Source organism: Gallus gallus, chromosome 19, assembly GCF_016699485.2.
Source record: "Gallus gallus isolate bGalGal1 chromosome 19, bGalGal1.mat.broiler.GRCg7b, whole genome shotgun sequence".
Taxonomy (NCBI): Eukaryota; Metazoa; Chordata; class Aves; order Galliformes; family Phasianidae; genus Gallus; species Gallus gallus.
Window position 1 is genome coordinate 10,417,931 of NC_052550.1, and position 12,923 is coordinate 10,430,853.

Genomic DNA, 12,923 nt, shown 5'->3' on the forward strand with positions numbered 1-12,923 from the left:
CCTTTATGCTACTCTGCCAGAACTGGGATAACAGGTGGTGATTGTGATTTGTTTGCTGTCAGGCTTTTTTTTTTTTAAAGGCTAGAGGCTCACATAAAGAAAGAAGGTGGTTCCTTCTCCACAGTAGCTAGGACATTATGGGGTTCTGTTACCAGATATTTCTGGAGAGCACTGTTGGTGACTTTTACATTTGATACCACAATGAAGCATTGTAAACAACAAGATATTGTTCACATTTCCACACTGGAACAATATATTTTAGGGAAACAATATCTTGTAGGGAAATCTGAGATCATGTTCATCACTTCCACTATCCAGTGTCTGAAAATAAAAGCATGGTTTCTCTCAGCAGTCAGAGGAGGTATCCCTCCAAAGCCTATGGGGCTGTACTTGTATGAAATGAGTGTAAGGAAAGCAGGGGAGCACAGCCCACTAGTTGTGGAGCTGTTCCGCTCAGGTGAGGAGGAGAATAAACTCCCTTTCACAATAATCATGGAATCATAGGGGTTGGAAGGGACCTCTTAAAGATAGAGTCCAACCCTCCTGCCAAAGCAAGCTCCCTGCAGCAGGCTGCACAGGTAGGCATCCAGACAGGTCCTGAATATCTTCAGAGAAAGAGAATCCACAACCTCCCTGGGCAGCCTGTTCCAGTGCTCTGTCACCATCACTGTGAATAAGTTCTTTCACATACTGGTGCAGAACTTCCCATGCTCAAGTTTATGACCATTTCCCCTTGTCCTGTCCCCACAGACCACTGAAAAGAGGTTGGCCATGTCCCTTTGTCTCCCACACTTAAGATCCCCTCTCTGTCTTCTTTTCTCAAGGCTGAACAGACCCAGATCACTCAGCCTTTCCTTGCAGGGGAGATGCTCCAGGCCCTCCACTGAACTCTTTCCATGAGATCCCTGTCTTTTTTGTACAGGGAAGCCCAGAACTGGATGAGGCCTGACCAAGGCTGAGTAGAGTGGTAGGATCACCTCCCTTGACCTGCTCCTTTTAATGCACCCTGCTGGCTCATGGCCAACCTGCCATCCACCAGTATTCCCAGGTCCTTCTCTGCAGAGCTCCTTTCCAGCAAGTCATGCCCCAACCTGTACTGATACTTGCAGTTATTCGTTCCCAGGTGCAAGATTCTACACTTGCTTTCGTTAAACCTCATCTGGTTTCTTATTGCCCCTAATCTGGTAACTTAATTTCAGATGACCTTTCTGTTCCTTGTCAAGTGTTACTATCAATTCTCTCCCCAAAAGACACACAGAGAGAGATGAGCTCACCATTTTTTCCCATGCATGTGAATGTCAGATGTGTGTCTGACATGTCAGAATGTCCCATGTGTGAATGAAGAATGAGCTGGGGGAATCCTTACAAGCAACATAAATGCTTTCTAGAAACAATTTTAAAAGTTGTTCACATTTCAAACCTTGAAAAAAGACATCCTACTAACACAGGCTAGCCTAAGAGCAATGTAATCCACTAGTATTTATGTACCAAGGATTTAAAGAGGTGCCTTAGACATAGAAAGACTTCAGTTAACCTAAATAACAGAAACAGATCCTAGAATCAGGCAAGTTGAAAATTGCTTTTCCAATGAGGTTTCATAGCTGGATGACTGTGTAAATTACAATATTTCGGCAACTAAATAAAGGCCTATAAACATTGTTAATATTAGAAATGATTTATGATCTCAGCAGCTTATCTGAATCGTTAGTTTTGCTCTGAGAAGCTTATTTAAAAATAGTAGAAGATAACAATCACCTTGTGCAGGCTAAGAGCCAAGCGTTTTCAGGTACTTAACATAACTGACAGGCAACTTTTCTGTTCTTGGCACCAGGGATTATCACAACACCACAGTAATGATGGCAGAGAAATAACTGAGCGTGTGCAGTAAGCATATGTCTGCAGATAAATGTGCAAATGTAATTCACGGACATCAAAAGGAGCAGCCATTCCCAGTTCCTGCAAGGTCTTTCAGCACTTTTTGCCATGTTCACTCACTACAAAAAGGACTAGCGGAGCTAACAGTCTCTACAACACACTAGGGTGCCAAGCCCTGTCAAGGATAACGTTTAAGAGACAGCAGTTGCTGCCATGGTTGCAAACTTTGTTTTCTCAATAGTGATCTCAGATAACATTGAGGCCCAGTCATCCTCTTCTCAGCAAATTGCTATCCGATCATGTGTCTGACAGCATTCCATGGGCAGTTCCAATTCTTTCCAGATCAAAGTTCTAGCTTTTCATGGCAGAAGGCAACATGATACTCTGGCCCAGCACCAGCTTATACAAGACTGCCAGGCAAGGAAGAGGCCTCAGCAATGGGACATTTTTTATAAGCACCTGTCCTAGAGTGCTCTGTTACAGAAGAGGTGGAAAAAATCTACTGTCACTTCACCAAAACCAGTTCCTTAATCACATCTCCTACTTAACACCTGCTTCATCATGCACTGCATCTTAAAATGTGGCTTATTATTAGCTATTATTTTCCACAGCACTCAGCCTACCCAGCCTGGGACACAGAGGTGAGACATCACTGAAAAATCCAAGACTGGGGTACAAGTAAGCAAAAAGAAGTAACCAAAAGCCTAATGGGTCTTTGTTATGCTATGAGAGTTACCCAGGCTGAGGATCTCACAAGCAAATCCCTGGGAGGAAGGATGAAAAATTACTACCACAGTCACTGACCTTTGGATTTTGCACGTGAAAGGAGCAGAGCCACCTAACACTACAGGAGGCAACAGGTCTGCAGTCAGCACCTTGACATTGTTTAAGGATGGAACACATCTGCGTACTTCTGTGGCCATGAAGTTGCCAAAAGACATGCAAAACTCCCACTCAAATGGCTAGTGCTTTTTTCCCCCAATCAGCTAACTGTTGTCTGTTTGTCTTTGTTCTAAGAAACACCTTTGCCAAACCTCTGAAGAATTTCAGGAACATTAGAGACCAGCATCATGCTTTGGGTGTAATCTGCTGCTAGGTACTCCACTATCTTGCTTTGCATTCCCCAGGCACTTCATAAACTACTCCAACTTTGACTGTGGAATTATCCTGGGCTCTTAAGCCATTTCTTGGGCAAGGGATTGATAGCAGTTTTCCTGAGTGATAATGCTGGCTGATGAGCTCCTCAAGTATCCTTAGCAAACCGTCCAACACATGCCTGCGCACAACATAAAATTCCCACCGCTTGATCATGGCCTAATCAATATGTATGTTTGTCTACTCTTCCAACTGGAGTTTTTTTCCCCACACACCCACCCCCTCAGAATTATTTGCTTTTCCAGCTCCATATCCCTCCCAGCTTCCTAAAAACTGACCTGTTGTTTTGCATTGTTTTGGAGGGAAATCCTAAGTGTTAAAACATGCTAACAGCCTATTTAAGCCTTGGCTACTGTGCATTTTTGGCCTATGTGACATAAGTGACTATTTAACTTTCATTAAACCCCTGACTGTAAGAGCAATTGGCAGTAGAGTCAGACATTTACTAAGGGCCGTCACTTAATGTAAACCATAGGACTCCTGAAGGAATGGAAAAAACTCTACTGAAGACAGAAAACAGACCTTGCATATTCACATTAAACATAATGGCAGGAAGGACCTGAGGCTTTTAATAGAGGTAAATATGTATGTGCTGTGCCAGTAATTTAAATTATAAAGCAAACATTCCAGTTTCAGCTTTAATACCAGAAAATAAATCTGTAGTTATTTTACTAGTTCCTGCAGTTATTTGAGATTTATTGCTATGCTGCTAAAGTCTGAATGCAGGCTTTGGTCTTGATTTTGAAAACTGTATATACAAAGTATTGGCTTCTTTTATAAAAAGATATGTCTCACCATAAGTTAAACTGAAGGCCCAACACTCCAAAGAGAAAGGGCATGGAAAATGTAGTGGGTGAGTAGAATATTGGGAGGGGCATGCCATAAGTATATAAGAAGAATGTTAATATGGAAACTAAAAACAAAGTGGTGTTACAGATGAATTGTGATGCAACTCCTTCAACCTCAGTGGAGTCACATTTTGTTTCTGGTGAGCCATTGCTTCCTCCAGTGCTGGCTTCATGTCTGATCTTTTGTAAATAACTAAACATGCTTTATTTCACTGGCTCTGTTCTCTCTTCCTTGCTGATCAGGGACTTTTGAACTAAAAAGAAACCTACCTTATCTGCTTATGAATTTGCAGTTGTGGAACTAGTGAGGACCTTGCAGAGCGATTGCCTTTCAGCTACAGCAATCCACTATAATAACAAGGTTATGAGTGTATTATCTGAACTTGTAATCTTTGGAACTGAAAAGATCTAGAACCTCATGGCATACATTATATATATTTCAAAAAAGGAACTGCTCAAACAATAAAAGGGAAAACACTAGTAAGACGCAATCTCAGTGTAACTACTATCCAGCATTAACTGTCCTAGACCAACTGAAGTTTCTAAAGATATTTACATTTAGTGCAAAGTCATTTCCCCAGGCATCTGCCATCTAGCAGGATAGAACATGGTGATAATGTAAGTACACAGGTATTTCAGAGAGATCTTCCACATCAGTGCTTTGGTCACAGTACCATGAAGACCAGACAATTCAGAAATTATGATCTCAAACATGGAGAAGCAGATGCCTTTATCATGCTACTGAGATAGTAGTTGGTTAACTGGCAGCACTACTTTAGTGGTCAGTCTTGTTATTTTGGGGGTGCGGGAAGAATGCATCTGTACAGAAAGCAAGACAACATGCCATGGTCACTGCATGCCCATTACCGTGCCTTGAGTTACCTGGCTAGGCACATACAGACTTTTGTCCTCCCTGTAAGCAGACAATGAAAAAGCTGAGACCTGAATGACACTGATCACTGATTTACCCAGGACTGCACAGAACTTGACTTCGAAAAATGGAAGCTTCTAGAAGCTACTTCCCTCTTCCTCGCACAACTACATGAACAACAGTTACCAGGCTTTTGCCAAATACTTGAACAGCTTATTTGAACATTTCACCACAGGAAGCAATTTCGCTTTTGGCTTCGGATGCCAGCTTAACCTACAGGTCAGCAAGTTAGTTTAAACTTGTGACCTCCAGCAAAAGTCATGAGCCTTGCTCAAGACTGAAAATAGCTGAGTAACAAAGAATTGGGTTATTCATCTGGGCTAACTGTTATTTATCTACACTTACAAGATTATTCACAGAAAGAGGTAGATAAAACCATTCTCTTCTCACTTTTGTTTTGCTTCATCAAAAACCCTTAATCACAGCTGATACTAAACATTTTTTAAGCACTTCCTAAGCGCCAGTGCGAGGAACTGAAAGCCACTAGTCTACGAACAATGGCTAGGCTGGACCCAGCTAAGGAATGAACACTGGGATAATGAACACTGACATCTGGAGAGCAGCACTGTGCTCCCCAAAACCTTGCTTCAGTTTGCTTTATATAGAATCAGTCTAACCCTTGATCACTTAAGATAATTTATACACCTTTCCATGATTAGATCAGCAAGTCCTTTAAGAATAGCAAGATCTTTATCCTCATTTTACAGACAGGACAGTAAGTGATGTATTTGCTGGACTGATCTGCCTACAGCACCAGAAACTAAGTTGTTGGGTGGGAATTTCAGCTTTTCATAGGCCTCCTCTAGTCTTCAAGCATCAAAACTGTTGCCTTTGTGCTGCTTCAGCTTGTTCTCCTACAGCTCTGAAAGAAGACAGCTAGGAGAGTGCCTCCCCCCCCCCCCCCCCCCCCCCCCCCCCCCCCCCCCCCATGATACAATCCTTCGCAAAGAAATATTTAAGATTTCTCCAGTGCAGTTCAACTAATACGACTTCATCATCCTTCATTCTGAAAAATACAGGGAACTTTCATATGCTTCTGGTTTTGAAATTTCCTATCAAATCTTTTGCAGGACTCTTTTTTTTCCCCCCTACTGTATTTAGAAAGATGGGGTTTTCTTATATGATCTGCAGGACTGTGAAACTGGCAGTTCCTTTACCTTTATCCTGTACTGATGAAGAAGCTTGAGGTCTTAGCTCCAAACTAGCATGGACAAGTAATACCCAGACAAGTTGAGTTGCAGAACAGAATCACAGTTGTTCAGCAACTATTATCCTGGAACCAGTGGAACAAATAATGCCTTTTTTACTTCTCACTACTATATTCCTAATCAGGTCCTTACAGTGAAGGCCAGCACTGGGCTACCCCCACCAACAGTACCTCTCAGTGAAGCAGGCTGTGTATTGGTCAGCAGTATATCTATATAGAAACATACAGGCAGACACAAACTTGCTCTTCTGCTAAAAGCACACTGTAAGCTACGTTAACATGATTCACCATGACCAATTGCTGAAGGAGAAAGAAGGGACGTTATCTCAGTAGTGCTAGGCAAGGCCTGAAGCTCACCCTTCCTTAGAGTATACACTCAATAAACTGAGCACTTCTTTGACATACCTCATGCTATCATTACAGACATGCTAAGACCTGGGGAACTAGCAAGCAGATAAGAGTCTGGCTTGCACCCCTAAGAAACACGTAACTTTGTTCTGAATGTTTTCAGCAGTCAACAGAAATAGCACTTGCAAAAGGTCAGCAACTCATTTTTCTGGACCCAGTAACAATTACAAGGCCAGCAAGGTTGTTCTGTGATGATACCCACAGTAAATTATGACTTGCAGGAGCTGCATGACAGCATTAGCAAATTAAATGCAGTAATATGAGTTGCAGCTTAGATGTTGTGCTCTTCATGATGAAGGGATATTATTTTCACCAAAAACAAACATACAGAGTATATAGCTGAGAAGGGGAAAATGATGATGCAGCATGATGATTCCATGTATTTATGAAGCACCAGGCTTTGTAACAAGATGCCCAGTGTCACTTAGAACCACTATATCACCGTGTATGTTTTCAGCAATGGTAAGTGAAAAACACTGAGATCAGAAGGCCAGTGACTAGGAGGGTTCATTTTGAATGCATATGCCTAAGCAAAGAGATTTCAGTAAATGTAATAACCACAGAAGTCTCTTATTCCAAACTTCTGAGCTGCAAAGAACCTCACTAGAACACTGAAATGAATGGCTGAACATCTCAGGATAAAGACAATGCAGAAAAAATAGACAGTTCTGATTCTGCTATAGGTTTCCCATACGATGAAATGTAAATACCTGACAGTGGAGCATTTGAGAATATAACACAGCAAAATCAGTATGACCTTTAGATGACAAAGTGATCAGAGGAAACCAGAGTAAAGCAAGATCTGCAATTTTGGCTACAATCATTGAGCTACGTGCAAGAATGACAACCAAACCAGGTAGTTAAGAAACAGAAAGCAGTCTGTTTCTCAGGAAAGAAAGCTCAGTCAACAGTTTGTTTTTTGGATTTTGTGGGTGACGTTTTAACTCCAGGATATCAAGTTCTTCATAGTATTGGCTAACAAAGGGAGGCAATGCCTATTACATAGTGATTAGCTAAATGAGAAGGAAACTGAACTCTAGGAAATAGATATTTAAAACATCAGACCAGAGCGCAGACAGTCAGGCTGTGATATTCACTTATGGAAAATATTTATCTTAAGAAAACCCACCTCTCAGGTTTCTTTAAGGAGCTTGTAACAGAAGAAACATCCTGCAGACTATGGTGTCACATCCTTAGGCGTTATGGATGCAGAACTGCTCCTGGACTGCTTAGGCTCTGCCTCTGTGCTGGATATCACTGAAAGGTAGAGATAAGGGAAGCTGCATGACAGAAATAAGACCTAAAAAAAAAAAAGAATTACTTATCAGGACACTGGGCATGATCCCATATTTCAGAGCAGAAGCAAAACCCATCAATTTAGTCACCTACTTTGAGCAGCTCTGCAGCAGTTAACAAACTGTCAGAAACAAAGCTCACATCTTAGGAAGATGAAAATTACTGCCCAGGTGAAGTGATCTTCCTTGGCATCCCTTTTTCCCCTGCTCCTTATTACGTACAGCCTAAGAGCTGGAAATCTATAAATTCTGTCATGATGAAGAATGGAAATGATTCCTTTCTAAAGGTACCTATTGAACCAATTGGGAATGTAAACAAAGCAAAAAGAAAAAAAAAGCCAACCTGAAAGACACAAGCCAAGCTCCACAGCAAACAGTGATTACTCTGTTATCATGCTCCTCCCTGTGAACAGACCCTGATCAAAATCATTTGAGAAGATTATGCCAACAGAGGCACAACTGTGCAGACAATACAGAAATGAGGAACTCGTGCTGATACTTTGAGAATATGGCCACTGCCTCTATTTAGGCCCACCTGCCATGTTGGAATGCTTCTCTTTAACAATATAGAATTCCCATTACTGTCTATCTTTGTACATACTACCCCTCAGAACTGGTCTTGGATTATTATAACTGTAGGCTCTTAAAGTCTGTTAAACATTTGCTGCCCTTCGTACAGCTGTACTTCAATGAGAGGTAGGAATGCTCCTCTTCTATTAAAACTTCAAGAATTGGGGGAAAAAATACATATCCTTTAAATATTACCATTCCACATTATTTACTGTATTCTTCCTAAGTAATTGCCAGGCAACAGACATCCTGAAGGCACTTTGAAGTAGCTTCTGCCCTGCTTAAGTGTATCAGGACTGACTGAAAGTTACAGTACTGTTTTAACTTTCATTCACTAGATTTTTAAGATCAGATGGAACAATGAGATTGCCTCATTTGCATTCCCAAATACTCTCCATAGCCCATGAACAGCCAGAAGAGCACTGGCAAATGATTCATAATGGGTCCCATGAAATGGCTCGCTGTATACAGTTTTCAGTCCAAATTTAAGGGGAACATGGGATGCCTGCCTAAAAGAAAGAACATTCACTTATGATCCAGAATATCTGGGAACACCTGTTCCAGGGTAACTTCCTGCATAACATTTACAAAGGAGTTAACCAAGACAGTGAGAGAATTCAGTCAAGAATCAGATCTCAATCACACTTGCTGCAATGAGAGCATAGAGACAGCCCTCATGCTCAGGAGCATTCCAGCTGTATAAAGTGAGAGTTGTGTACAATCAATAAATATACTTGCTATATAGCTAGAAAGATTATTGCAGTGGAAAGAGATGATTAAAAAAAACTCACCTGTGTGCTAGACTCCCAGAAAAAAAAACTCCAAAAGGATCAATTTCCAGAAAGCAAACCTTCCCCAGTGGCAGTCAGCCCTTAAATGGGGTGTAGGAGAGGTGGAGCCAGGCTCCACCCCTTCCAGTCACACAGGTGAACTGCCTTCACCTGTGCTCCTATGGCTGACTCAGTGCTTGCCTCAGGTGATCAATCAGTGGTTCAGGCCGTGATTCAATGGTTCCCATACAAGTTGAGAGATGGAAAGTGTAGTGGGCAGGGATCAAGATCAAAAGAGAATTTTACATTTCATAATCTGTGAAATGGGAATAAAAGTTGGTATCAGATTCGATGCTGACAGGGTTGTGAGAACTGTGGTTGGCTGACTCCTAAGAAGTCTGTACTTCATCAGAACAACTGGAAGAAGTAGCTGAGAACCATGGGTTAAAGCAACCAAGATCCTTTTTTAGTAGAGACCTGTGAAAGAAAAACAGAAAAAAATATGATCAGAGAGCTCTGTCTGGTCCCCCTCCCTATGTTTTTTTACCAAAACTACACAAAAAAACAGTGTTAGTAACCTGCTCAAGGAGAAGAGTTGCCTAAAGCTAGTCAACAGTCTTCAGTTCTTTCCATCTGTGGCAGTCGTGACTTGATCAAAACAGGATCCCAGCTGGGTTGCACATCCCTGTATGCCCAAGAGGGACAGCTTGTACCTGAAGTACACCACAGAGGCAGGCTAAGCTTGAAAGGGAGAGGAGCTTTATCACCTTGGAAGTACAAGGGGCCCAGATTAACCAAGGCTTCAGAAAAGCAGCAGCAAAAAAGGCCTGGAACTCAAAGACTGCTGTCATCCCCAGTGACTCCAGTACTTTGACTTAACTGCTCCCATACTGATCTCTGCCCTGAGTCAACTTTCTCCACAATTGCACATGCCAAAATGGGGTAACAAAATCCACAGCTGAGGGGAAGGTAAGTTATCCGGCCCTTGCCAGCTAATGTTTCCTTGTGACTTTGTCAGGCTTATTTTCACATAGAAAGCCAGGGAGACAAAGCGGTTTATCAAGAAAACTATCAGAAGCCTGGGAAACTCAATTCAGCTTTCAGCTGGTACTTGCATTTAAATTTATATAGCCTACAGACAGCCCCTTTTCACATGTGTTTCAATGGTTGGGAAGAACAGTTATGAAGACAACAACTACAATTTTGGGACTGAGTAACTCAGGTAGGAGAGATGCAGGATAGAGCTGAGTGTTGGTAGGACAGCTTTCTAATTTTGTGCTGCAACACAGCTGGACAGTTAGAAACTAATCCTGATAGCTGAATGCAACATAACCATCATTTGCAGCTCATCCTGCTAAGCATGTTACTAAAGATTCAATAAGAGTTAAAATGAAGTTGTTGAACTACCTCAATCAAATCAGAAAAAGGTGAGAAAAAAAAAACAAACCCAAAAACAATCAATCAAACAAACAAAAAAACCCCAAAACAATTAAAGCTCAAATAAACTCCTCACTTGTCTCTGTTGGGTAGACCTATGAATGGGACCTGGATCTACACAGGGCTGAAATAACAAGAGAACAAATTCATTCTCAGAACTTCATAAACACAGCTGCAGCACTGACATACATGAAGATGGAACCAAGGGAAGAACAGAAGCACAGAGAACCATGATGATAAAAACATAAGCTCACCAGCTGTCATCAGCTGTCTTCTTACTATCCAAGTAACTGTCACTGAAACTCTTCTCCGCAGATCACCTTATTAGTCATGCTATGTTTCAAAGGGTAGGCTCAGCCTTTGATCATGTTACAATTTTCCTACGAAAGGCAACAACTGGCTCCAAATAAGGGTTATACATAGTCACAAGCCCTGCCTCTTCTGAGAGGAGGCTGGCTAAGTCTCCTCTCCAAGAATTTCCTTCTCACAAAGAATCTCTGTATATAATTTACTTCTCTTTGTTGATATATGAACAATAAACTCTCCTCAAGCAGAGCTGCAGAGAGTAAAAACAGTGTTTGAGAAATCTTCAGCTATCATTTTATCATCTGATTGTGTGTTTTGGAAATAGGACAAGCGTGTCATATGTCTTTATGTTAGTAATTTATCATCATTTGGTGTTATCATTGTGATTCTGCATGAACTGAAGAGAGGCAGCATGGCTTTCAGTGTACTTGAGTAAGAGTCTCTTCTCATTTGTCCAGGGATTCGGAGAGTTGAGAACATGGAACGGATGGAGTGATCATTCAACATAAGGTTGGGCACATTTACAGAAGAGTAATGAAAATAATCTTTCTCCAGTGTTGCAACTGAAATGTTTGCAAGTGAAATATATGCTTTGCACTCTGATATCAAGCATGATATATGCTTTGTACTCTGATACTTTAATTGGCCTGTGTATCCATGTTTGTTCCTGCCTAGGTAACACGTGCTCTGCCCATAACAAACAAAACAAACAAACAAAAAACCACAGTCACAACCCCCAGCTCATAAAAATAGCGCTCTGCCATTAAATGTAGTCCAGTTCCTCATCTAATTTCTGTTCTGATAATCCACTCTGAAGGCTTATAATTTTACATCCCTCTTCTCTCCAGCAGCAGCATCTGCCATGTGACCTTTGTGTATGTGTTTCTGTGCATTTGATTGTTTAGTTATGCATTTATTCCCAAGCTGTGTTTCTGAAGGCCCACACTCTTCATGGGGATAATTTCAAGTCTCACAGGATGACAACTGATGGAATAAATAGTTAATACTTCACTGTATCTCTCTTACTATGTATATCTTGTAAGATGAGCATGTCTCCATTACATTTTAGCTGAAGCTGAGCAACAGAAGGAAACTTAGAATTGTAATTGCAGCTCTTTAATTTGAAAAGTAAAGTAAGCACTCATTTTCTGGTTTTGGTCCCAGTGGCGTGGCTATAAGCAGAGGAAAGCATATAAAATCCGTTTGGATTACCTACGAGCACAAAACGATGAAGTAGTGAAGGCAGCAAAGGCTTCCTGATGGGTTTGCTTTTTTTTATTATTATTATTTTTGGTAAACATTTTGTGTAGCACTATCTGTGGAAAAGTCTTCTATCTGACCTGTTTTGGGATACTTTCCAGTAGATTCAGTCAATAATCAGGATGCATCAAGTCAGAAGGTGTTACAGAGATCACTTGCAGTATCTCAGAGATCATGTAAGAGGCTGTTAAACGGATTCAATATCTGACTATTTCCTGCCCTCCCCCCCCCCCCCACACACACACTGTGTTTTTTCTGTCAGCAAGAGAGAGAAAAGATATGCAGGGACTGTACCACCGGTGCAATCCCGTCGGAAAAGTTCTTTCGCGGTACTCTGCTGCCACCACGTAGTCAATCCGAGGAACTGCATTCATCTCACTTTGGATCCGAGGCAGCAGGACGCATGCGCGCAGGCAAGCGGAAAAGGTCTATACAGACTCTTTTCGCTCTGCGCAGCAAATCCGCCGATTTTTATGATACTTAGTCCTGCAGGCGATGATGCGCATGCGCCAGGAAGCTCATCAATAGCATCCGTTTCTACGAAGACCTGAGGTGCGGGAGGGCAGTCAATTCTTGGACCTCCGGCTCAGCGACTTTTCTCTCTTCCAATTCAGTGTTCCTTGTCTATTTGCTCGGGCGGTTGGACAAAGGAGCCTGGCCCAGGAACGCACTATTTTGGCACCCAGAGTACCCTACACCCCTCGCGTGCGTAATGAGGAGTACCAGAAAACTGGACGTAGGTGTGTACGGGAAAAAGCGCATGCGAAAAGATAAATAGATGTTCCCGATGCAGTCAAGGAGCTGGCACATGCGCAGTGCGTTCCTGGAGTAGGCGCACGCGCAGTGCAGACTACAAGCGGG

The 12,923-nt window shown here is 41.9% G+C and overlaps 1 protein-coding gene across 1 annotated transcript in view; it reads left to right on the top strand.

The window, feature by feature from the left end:
- The window catches only part of FBXO39 (F-box protein 39), a 53,132-nt gene extending 41,319 nt beyond the window's left edge, over positions 1–11,813 (top strand). Inside the window, exon 3 of the mRNA XM_025142118.3 lies at positions 11,261–11,813. Within this exon, the coding sequence (XP_024997886.1) occupies positions 11,261–11,311 (51 nt within the window). The 3' untranslated portion in view covers positions 11,312–11,813. The remainder of the gene's footprint in view (positions 1–11,260) is intronic.
- The last annotated feature ends 1,110 nt before the right edge of the window (positions 11,814–12,923 follow it).